Here is an 11,410-nt window from a genome sequence, read left to right on the forward strand (position 1 = left end):
CTTAAATTTTTCCTTATTTCAAAATTTTTATTATAAAGAACACATAATATGAGTGAAAGAGATTTATAAAATGAAAAACATAACTAAAATATGAAAGTAGCAGAAAATGTTTCATTTGTATTAAACAATTACCTGAATACGTATGATCAACGGTGTAACTTTGTCGTGAGAAGTTTTCTCATAAAAAAATTAAACAAGGCACATATTTAGGTGATCCGATTTAGCTGGCCGATCTTGTACACTTTCTTTTTCCGTTTCTCGTAGAGGAGCGTCTCTTTCGTTTCAATCTTTTTCATACTTCTTCCGCTCTTCTTCTATTTCCACTCGAATACTGCATCATTCTCTTTTGTCTTGTTCCTACTTTCTTCTGTCTATCTGTGTTTTTATGAATTCCGCTTAGTGTTAGTGCGCTTCTTCTGGCAGGCAGTGTCGCCTCGTTTCCGGTCTGCGCTCGTCAACGTCCCGCGTTCTCTTTAGGAGACTGTGCAGTCGAGATTGTTTGCGTAGTGCTTCAGCCGTGCCATTGCGTGAATATTCGAAGCCCGTGGATTGAATGTCGTTGCAATTAAGGTCTCGACAGTGTAAACGATTTCTCAACGAGAGCCGAGAGAGTATTCGGTTTCACCGTTTGAAATAACGAGGAGAAAAATCTTGGACTGAGGAAAAGATTCGTTCGATCGGAACGGTGGCTTCGAGTATTCTTCGTTCTGAATGCGAATCTAGATGCGATAGGTCTTAGATACGCTTGCAGAGTAGGTATTGCAGAGTGGAATGCAGCTGCTGGATGCGAATGAATCTATTTCACCTGACTTCGTTTTGTTTTCTTTCTTTTTTTTTTCTTTTTTTTTTATTTCTTTTCACGCTAACCACATCAGGGGAGACAGTACAGAAATGCGAACGAGTTCGCCTGAGCTTTGCTGGATTTTCTGTTCAGTTCTATCTTGCTTGATCGAGTGCTCGATCAGACAGGTATTGGTAGGAAATACGTAATAATTAAAAGAGAGGCAAAACGTTGTATTTATTACTGAGCATAAAGATATGAATTGACGTCGAAATTTTGGTCATTCAAGACCATTTCCCCCAGTGTTTTTATATTTCATGGACGTATACGAATAGTTAGTATTTTCCATCATAGATACTCTTACTTTTAACAATATTAGCAAATTGATGAAAAATACAAATTTAAGTAATATATACAATTTGGACTTCAAGTACAGGAAAAATGATATTACTTTGAGAAAATTCAGGCATATTTGGTTTAAAAGAAATTATTCCTTTCCTGCCAAGTAAAATTTTTCTCAAGGACCATCGAAGTTCTTTTTGAGTTAGATGAATCGCGACTGATCACGCACTGGATCACGAGATGCTAAGAGTAGTTCGTTGGAGATCAGCCTAGTCGCATCTCGTGCGTCACAATTCAGGAGCTGGAAGGTTTCCTGAAAGCTTTACTGAGCTCTCGTCGCTACGGTGCTTTTCCATTTCGTAACAATTCCTGCATACGAGATCGCCCAATTATAAAAGGAAAACAGAAAGAGAAAAAATAGAAAGATCCTGCCAGCTTTGTTCAAAGCTCGGGCTAGCTCGCTGATGGCCGGTTTCGTAGCCAACGAGTTGAAAACGAGCGACACGTTTAATCTCCTCCGCCGAATCGTTTGTGAACGAAACGATTTCTGTTTCGACGAAAGCATCCTCTTCGTTCTAAGCTTCCGTTCTCGCTTTGTTCTCTGACTTTCGTGTCCTTAGCGTTTTAGCTTTCCACACGGCTCTTTTTTTCTTTCTTTTACATCGATCCCTAAACCTTTGTGTTTCGCTTATCTAAGTTCTATGGAGTATTAGTGAAAACCGCTTACATGAAACTTTTGTCGATTTTATCAGAGAATCTCGAAACGGTTACGATGTTAGGGAAAGCTTTAATTGCTCTAATGGGAAGCCCTTTAGTCGCGAGTGACGATCGGCAGAAAACAGTGGAATGCCTAATGAGGCTGGGATAATTCCACGTTGATGCCTCATTAATCAAAGAGAATGTTCAAGCGAAGTTCGAAGTAGATTGAAACAAAAACAGCATTTACAGTCGAGAAGTTTTTCCATTTAGTTGTAACAGATGAAATGTCCGTTTGAATATTTTAAATTCCTCAGAATTCCCTAGAATGTGTCAAGGGAAATATTGTTCATCAGTACGAAGAGTATATTCAGTCTCTAGAGTACCATAGCGAAAGAATTAATAATAAATAAACATTGATGAAAAGAAAAAACATACTTATTTTAGCAGAAAAGAAAACAGACATTTCATATATTATCATCTAGTACTTAATAAAATTTTTATGAATATTGTAACGTAGAGCAAGGTATTAATACCCGGGAACTAGTTGCATTAATTGGCAAAAAGTTATTCATTGCGGGTTAATTGATTCGAAAAGAGTGTTTTCATCGTGGCTAATCGACAAATCGATAATCGACAAAACAGGATGATGTTTGATTAATGACGAACGGCTGGCATGCAGTTTCACGGTTCACGGGGCAGATTTCGTGATCTTTGAACGGAAGAGAGCCACCGGAAGTCATCGTAAATCAAGTGTCAACTGTACAGCGACAAACTTCAGCCACGACACGCGGTACAGATCGATAATAGATCGTTGCTAAATTGGCAGATGGATCGACGCTTTTGTGACTAATTAATTGGTGAGTCTCAGAGAAGGTATTGGCACGAATAGAACAATCGATTCGTTGATTTACGTAGGAAACGAAATTCATTGATTTCCCAATGGACTAAGCTACTGCTTCCTCATATTTTTCATTTGCTTCTCTCTCAGATATTTATTATTTCTTTCTCTGAGTTCAACTACGCTTCATTCTTTACGGTAACTCGCTGAAGTATTCGAACACTTACAGAAACTTGTTACGAATATATGAGTCTGCTTGAAGTCAAACTAGTCAACTCCAGTTGACTAGTTATTTATAAGTTTCTCAATTTCCGTATCTGGATACGGGATTAAATATCTTGTAACTTCTATATACATTTTCAGACTGATTTCGAATTTCACTAGTGTAATAAAATATTTTATGTAACACATACACGTACGTACAAGTTTCGTGTGACAAGTGTTCAATTGCCTCCGTAAGTCACAGTAGGTACATTTACATTTATTTTCTATTAAATTGTTCTGAAACCATCAAAATTCATTAGAAAATTCTCCATAATTCGTTGAATTTCCAAATGCAAAGGTAATCGAGTAAGATCAATTATCGAAAAAATATTCGATTAAGAGATGGACAAGTTACTTTTGAAAGAAAAAAATGTTGAAAATCGACGAAACGAATTGAATCGAGGGGAAAAGAAAGTGAAAAGTGCTCGTTGGCCATCGAAACCGGGTTGAAAATGGCGATGGATTGGCGAACGGCATGACTGGATCTGATGATTTCTCGCAGAGGGGTGTACCCAGTGGTTGTTGCCGTCCAGGACGACTGGTGGACGTCGAGGGAGATCCTCTAGGAGTAACAGGACCTCTTCTGCCGCGGGATAACCAGGAATATAGATCGCCCAGCGAGGACAGCGGTCTCGGGGCCGACATGCCCAGGACCAGGTCAAGAAGATTCCAATAAAACGAGAATCTTTTGACATTTTTCAACGATACCCTTGAATCTTTCTTGATTTTCTAGAAGATCCTCCACTCTAGATCTAAATATCTCTTATTTTTCTCAATTTGTTCTTTTTATCTTGGAAAATTCGAAGGAAATTTGTTAAAAACATTGTAGATTGATAATTGCTTCATAATAATGCGGAAGAATATTTACTTACCTAAAATGAAAATAAATTAGCGACGAGAAAAAGTTGCATCGAAAATAAATTGGATAAAATCTATAGTGGATCGAAGTTGAAGAAAATTTAAGTTTAGATTTCTCGTCCAGAGTAATCGGCAAGTTTGCAGTTAAACTTGAAGTAACTCAGTATCGAATACCGCGGTGATTGGTTCGAATCGTTTCGTTGCGTGCATATTGCGAACCGATTTCTCGAATGTGGGACTGTAGTAATAATCCAGTTCGAGTAATAATACAAACCAATTTTTTAAACTGTTCGTGACCTAAGTATCGCTAAGCCTGAAATTACACTGGCCCTCGAACATAATTAATTCTTCGAGAGAAAAACAGTATCAACCCCACGTAGTTCCAAGAATAATAGAAAACCTCATACATTTCAAAAATAATTTCCCGCAAATTTCTATCGCAAAGAGTTCTCTGACATAGCCCTGAAATCAAACGCATTTTACTCTCACTATTAGCCCTTTCGTTAGGATTAGCAGATCTCCAACCCTTTGTCTTCCCTATAAGTCACAGCCTTAATCGCTAACCAAACACCCTAACCCAATTTCAAGCTCAACTTCCACCCAAAAAGAAGAACCTGCGATCGATAATCGATCGTTCTCTCACGGTTTGAAATCCAACTTCCAAACCAAGAAAAAAAAGAAGAAAGAAGATAAAATAAAAGAAATGAAAAAGATATGAGAGGGAGGGTGCGATTCCCAGTAAACAGGGATAGCTGTAATGGCGTTTCTATGTCGGATGTACGAGATACATCGATATTTCATTTCCTACCAGGCTCGATCTGGCTTTAGTACGTATCCCGCATTCAGCCACCCCCTTCGACGCCACCTGACTGGTAGCAGGTATGTACAAGGATAAGCAGACACGAGGATCGAAGAAGGGGGAGGGTAAATAGCGGCCAATACAGTGGTGTGCAAAAGTTTTTAGCCAGATAGACCTTAAGGTAGGATTACTTAAGTCAGGAGGATAATTGAATCAAGCTAAGTAATTTGCCTTGTAATTCACCACATTTCGTTCTGAACAATTTTTGAGCGATCTATACTTGGAAACAAACTGCTTAACTTGTTATTAATGGCGCGATAAACAATAAAGTATAGGCGTACTTACATTGGCAGCTTAATGGTTATAGCTTTACCTGTGTAATCTTCATATGAAATTACACAAACGTCCAATGATCTATTAATTAATTACTAATTTACATGCTAATCCAAGTATATTAAATTTCGTATAAGTATATTAAATTATGGACAGTAGTACTTTCATGGAACTGAAAAAGTTGATACTTTAAAAATGAAATGCTAGATGAAAGAAAGTGCTTAATTGGTAAATAATGATTGGTAAATAAGGGTATGTGCAAATACTTTTTGTAGCCACTGTACGTGTGTGTTGTTTCTGTATCTTTGCGTGGGCGCTGGTTGAACACGTGTGGATATGTACAGGGTGTATCGGTGGTCAGCTCTGTGAATCGTTCGATTAATTCGCCTGAGCCCTCGACGGGATTTTATGTACGGTCAAGGGAGCACGTCGTAAGTGGAGATCGATGGGACGGGGTGTTGCTTTTTCTAAAAAAAGATACTAGCTTTTTACGTCCTGCTCTTGGAGATAGAATGTTGGCTCGATTTGATTTCGATGAAAACATTTGCGAAGGTGATCGATCGACTTTTTGAAGGTAGACTGAAATATTTTAATAGAGGAATGGTGGGATTGAAGTTGAATTTTAATAGAAAGTGAGACTGAAAATAGCATGTAAATGAAAATTTTCTTTCATTTACCTAGCAATATTAATTCAAGGTAACTTTTAAATATTTATATTTGTCGAGCATGAAGGTAGAAAAAGGATCCTGCTACGTCTATTCAATTTCCTTAATTTTATGAGTCAATCCCAATGTTTCAACAAAAAATAGACTGATAGTAGTCCCAAGAAGATTTTATCATAAAATTAAAACGAGGGAGCATTCATATCAATAATAACCTTTTCATATTCTTTTTACAAATTTAAAAATTTTTTAGCAGTTGAAAAAGAAAATTGAATTGGAAATAAATCAAAGATCGCAACAGGGTTAAAAAAGTCTTGTCATTTGTCAGAACGAACATAATATAACATAATACGTTATGTAAAAATGGAGCCAGATTATGCAAAAATAAATTGACATAAAAGTATATAAATTGATACATAAAGTATAGAGATTGATAGGTATACAAATTTAAAGACCGTAACAAGTTTAAAAAAGAAATACTTCAGGGAGGAAATATACCACCTATAAAGGTTCCATCTTGTGGAAAATTTCTCTGGTCCCGTGCCAGTTTCTCTAACGTGTTCGAGGGAATGGTCAGGTCGATTAATTCGGTGCACACCCTGTACGTGAATCGTAGCACAAAGTGATGGATAGACTAGGGACGTTCCGTGTGTACATATACGTGTCTTTCTACGGAATTGGGCGTAAGTAAATTCCGTTGAATCGATATCTCTCGCCGGTATGGCACGAGGGAAATGTACATATAAAGCGTTCCATGACCGTGTGAATCGAAAACAGAGAGAAAAATAGGATTTGCATATCTCACCGGAGTGATATTGGTTTTCAGTGGTATCCGATTATTGCTCGTGGCATCAGGCGATGAATGTTCTCGCTTCTACCAGAATGTTTTAACGAGATTTCAATCTTACTGTTTGGTCGATCCTTTGTCCTTACAGCGTTCATTTCGTTTATATTTCATTACGAACCTGTATTTACATTGACAGTGATTGAAAACGCGTGAATTATTTCGATCTTACATCCAATTTGTTCATAATCTGTTTCGGTAAATGTTGATCTTTGTTTAAGAAGCGCGTTTGTATCGATCCTCGTGCTGACTTTAGTCGAATTTAATTTGGCATATGATAGTTTAATATTCCTTATTTATTTGATATGACTTTAATTAACCCTTTGTACGTGGAAGACATTATGATATTTGTTCATCATCTTGACAATTAAAAATATAATGGTATTTATAAAGAAGGATTTGTGATGACCTATTTTCGATTCGTTTACATTTCGTTTCCAACTTTCGCTTATACATCAAGAGATTTTAAAAACGTGTAAGTCGTTCAAGGAAAAATCATCCTTCTAACGTTAAATATTACCGATCATTTCTCTAAATTAATTAATATGTTATTTAATTAATAATCGATAATTGATGAAGCGTAATCTGAGTAAATTAATACATCATTTGGTTAGCAATCCATAATCAAGCACGTTATCCGCTAGGAATAAAGAATTTTTCGGTCGTAAAATTGATGATATTATTAATCGGTTGGTGGTTTAGGGTTAACAGAGAAAATAACATAAATTACGGTATACCGCGGCGCATTACCGAAGCGATTCTCAAAATCCTTGTACCGCAGTCCGATAATGGAGCTGATGCGGCAGTAGCGTACACATGTACGTATTGATATGGCCCTTGAAAATTTCGTTCTATGGTCGGCCAAAGGTCTAACACTAGGTCGTATCCCGGGTAACAGAATGAAACAAATGAGCTTCGAGAGAGTTAGCAGTACCGTAATAGCTACGCGAACGAAACGTTCGTGGGGAAAAAGTGTCTGTGTCCATGCCAGGGGCAGAGTTCTGTCTTTCTTCGTTCCACTTTCTCAACGTCAAAAACAAATAAGCAGCGAAAGATTTAGTGAAAGAATTTTGCATCAGAAATCTTTTTACGTGACCAGTGTCATGAATAATCTTCGGATAAATAATATCAATTTCAAGTGGTACATTTTAAAGTGAACTCTAAATCAATTTTCTACAGATGATATTTATGGAAGTTTTTTAATCGAATACGTATCTATCTATCTCAAATATTACCAGAATAGTTTGAAAAATTAATTCTTTAGAAGTATACAGACGCTTGGTGTAATTCGATCAAATTTGCGCCTTTATTATATTAACTTTTTACTTCCTGCCATGGCTGGAGCCAAGTGATCTGCTAAATTTAATCTGAAGCAAGAAATGTACTTGACTGCATCAGTCAAGTTCTACGTTTAATAATTAAATGACTTCATACAATCTATATAAATGTTTAGAACGTAGCTGGAAACAAACATTTAAAAAGTTCTAAGATTCTATCATTGAGCACACTCGAAACCAGCTTAGCTCCGATGTCTGCAGAAACAATTTTCATTCATCTTCAATTGTTCGCTCTTTTATCGCTGTCATTGCATTCGCGTGATGATTAAGTGGTATCTAAATATTTGTAGACGATTGTATAATTCACAAAAAATTCTAAAAATTGGTCTTTGATGTTTAATACCATCCTGATTAACCATTAGCGTGATATCGATCGATCGGTAGCACCTGGAGCTGTTGAAAGTTCGACGAAGGACGAGCCAGCAAACGGAAATAGATTTGGCATGCGATATCCACGGGAGGGTTCGTTGGTGGTCGACTACTGTGCGATACTCATTAAATAATCGATAGCACACATATAAATAAACCGCATTGCTGTCGTCGCTCATATGTGCTCCATTCTTCTGTCTAACTTCACCGGGTGAGAATAGAAAGTTCTATTTTCGTTCCGATCGAAACGGTCTCGTGGCACGATATCCAGAAGTTTCGAGTCGTCTGTACGATTATCAATCGCAGAATTATCAGTCGTCACGAACGTAGACTTTGTCTTGCTAGAACGATAATCACGAATTTTAACCGAAGAATAAGAACAAGATCGTGTAAACTTAAATTCAGATTGTACTTGTCTTTACTACTTACTCTCACATTCGATTAATCGATTTACTTTGATAAAATAACCGACGAATCGTTTCATATATTCAATTGGCACGTGGCCGATGGGTGATCACTATAGACTAAAAGAGAAACTTTCAAGAAAAAGTAAAAAGATCAAAATCAGAAAATGAGAAAAGAGAATTTCATGTAAGAAACGAGGTTAAACGGAAGATAATATTTATATAAAATAAAATAAAGTAGATGCTTCAAGTAATGGAGGAAACAGAATGCAATTGCACGATCAGTAGATCTAGAAAGGGAAAATTGATTGAGAGACAGTGGAAGTCTCGACAGGGTGGGTGGTCTCAAATCGCAATTTTGGCCATTACAGAGTGGGCTGTAGAAGGACGCAGCAGCACCAAGTGACGACCTCCGATCTCGCCCTCTCCAACGACGACGAGTGCGACAACCAGGTACAGAAAATTGTTCGAGAAAAAGCAATATCGTCGGTGCTCGGCCCTCTTAGACGAAGCGTTTGTCCATTCCAGAGAATGTTCCCGATCGCTGTCGATGAACGCGATAAAAGGGATGTTTGTCGGTTTCTTTTGCAGGACTACGAGGACGAGCTGGAGAACGGACGTGGACGAAGGCACAGCTCGCCTGGTGGATCACGAGGCAACCCTAGGGATTACGGCCATCATCATCTTCATCCGGATAATTTGGTGAGTCGATAGTTTACCTTAATCCCGTGGGACCATCTCTGTGACGGTTACACCCTTGTTTCTTCGCGAATTACTCGTTCACGCTCGTACTCATTTCCTGTTGGGATTAAACTTTGTCGAGGCTGTTTTCTCGCGAGAGAACAGCAATTACCTGGAAACGGTATAGCGTATAAAGAATCTTTTAATATACTCGTACATAACATTCGTGAGCGAGAAGTATTTACACGATACGATGCTTCCCTGGCTAAATCTTGATATCTAATGTTCGTTTATCCGATTAACGTACAAAATGATGGTAGACGAGCTGTACACGATACGAAGATCGTTTGGAAGTTGTTCAGTTATGCAACGCGAGTAGAAGACAGTAATTAATTAGTTTTAATAATTGGAAGGAATATAGAGGATGTAATAAACATCAAATGATGGTGTAAAGTGAATTGTAGAAACTCTTCCGGGTACGATACATTAAGTAATAATTAATACATTAAATAATATACGAGCGCAAAACGGATACTTGGGAAACACAACAGATACTGATGGTTTAACACAGATACATTAATAAATTGTAGAGACTGATTGAGGAACATTCCAATTAACGTGAGTTTTCCTCTGGAAATTATTATATCAGAAAATACCAAGAAACGTCTGAATATGTATTATGAGTGTCGGGTATGAATGAAATTTCATCGCGCTCATTCTGATCTTTTGTTCTCTAAGATAAGAAATATTTCCCTCGGAATTAATATGTTTCTACGTTTAGTAATTTCGTTGGTAGAATATGTACGTGTATATCAGACGTATTAACAATGTTAGTACTATTCAGTAACCATACAGAATTCGTGCAAATAGCGAGAGTAGACTTGCAGGGTTATGAATTGCCTTGTGGCATTATGGCGGAATTGTCTTGCGCTAATGGCTGACAGTATTTTGCCTGTGATAATGTCAAGAAAAGGAGGGTACAGGATGCACATGCGATGCGCATGAGAGCAGAACAAATGGATAATTGAGACAGCGGTGAAATTTCTCGCGCGAGTATTCAAAGCTAATGATCGACGGTTTTAATAAAAACAATAGAGAAGTCCGAAACAGATGTAACTCGATAATATACATACACAAATATATCTCAGGAAATTCCAGAGCAATGTTCTGATTAGATATGTTTCATACTTTTTAAATTTTTCACTCGGTTTTCCCTACATAAAATAGTAGATATTTCTTAAAATAAGAAACTTTACTTTTTAATCTTTTAACTCTTTATATTTATATTTTACATGAAATAATAAATGAAAATAATAATTTGTTACTCGGATATCTATCTTCAAATTAATCAAATTAATCGCGTAAATTATAAACTCAGCCATTACAATAATTGTATCGATCGCGTCTAGACGTGTAGCTACAACTGAAATTTAATATTTTCAATTGACGCTGCGAATTCCTTCGTCGAACTAAATTTCATTACCGATCGTATGGCGTCGATTAACAGAAGTCAATGAACTATGGCATTTATATGAACAAGAAACCGTTAACTCGATTGTCGTCGTGCAAGAATCGACCAATTAAGGAACTGCTACGTGTAACGAGCCACCCTAATTAGTCATCAGGTCGTGGCTGCATCGAAACACAACCCGCGTACCTCGATTAGAAGCGTTTAGTTCCACTCTCGTCCTATATACCGTCTACACCGCTCACATCGCTTAAAAGCGTCTATAATAAAGAAAATTGTTTCTTTACAAATAAGCAGCAATAGATAATTTACACCAACCTTAACATAAAATGTATCATCGATTTATCATAAACAATCAACCTAATCATAGATTGTTAAACGAACGTTGAAAATTAAAAATGAAATGCACAATGACTCGATGGTTTGCCTCATCGTGTAACATAATAACAATTTACATTACGATCCTTTCGAAAGTTATATGATGTTTTTCGGCAACGTCATCTTGCTATTCTGGCTTTTTGCTCTCTGCCAATTTGACATTTCGCGAGACGAAACGATAAATCCATGGAGTGGAAGAGTCGTCTCACGTATCGACCGGTCTAGCAGGCTCGTAAACTGCCTCAGGTACTAGGTAAATTAAATCGAACTTACTATTTGCTTTCGACTAAGCAGAGGATCGACGCCTACCAATCTATCCATTCATCTTGGAATGCTCTTAACGACACAATTTT

At 37.2% G+C, this 11,410-nt stretch overlaps 1 protein-coding gene across 10 annotated transcripts in view; it reads left to right on the forward strand.

Moving 5' to 3' along the window:
- LOC117206270 (whirlin) overlaps window positions 1–11,410 on the forward strand; it is a 105,681-nt gene that overhangs the window by 65,536 nt on the left and 28,735 nt on the right. For 6 of the 10 annotated variants that reach the window (XM_033445444.1, XM_033445447.1, XM_033445446.1 and 3 more), the window contains 3 exons: window positions 3,427–3,581; window positions 8,902–8,983; window positions 9,122–9,232. In XM_033445444.1, coding sequence (XP_033301335.1) covers window positions 3,427–3,581; window positions 8,902–8,983; window positions 9,122–9,232 — 348 coding nt within the window. Of the gene's footprint in view, window positions 1–3,426; window positions 3,582–8,901; window positions 9,233–11,410 lie in introns of all 10 variants that reach the window. The other 4 variants (XM_033445441.1, XM_033445443.1, XM_033445448.1 and 1 more) reach the window with 2 other exon arrangements.

This window comes from Bombus bifarius, unplaced genomic scaffold (genome assembly GCF_011952205.1).
Source record: "Bombus bifarius isolate JDL3187 unplaced genomic scaffold, Bbif_JDL3187 scf7180000008000, whole genome shotgun sequence".
Classification (NCBI taxonomy): domain Eukaryota; kingdom Metazoa; phylum Arthropoda; class Insecta; order Hymenoptera; family Apidae; genus Bombus; species Bombus bifarius.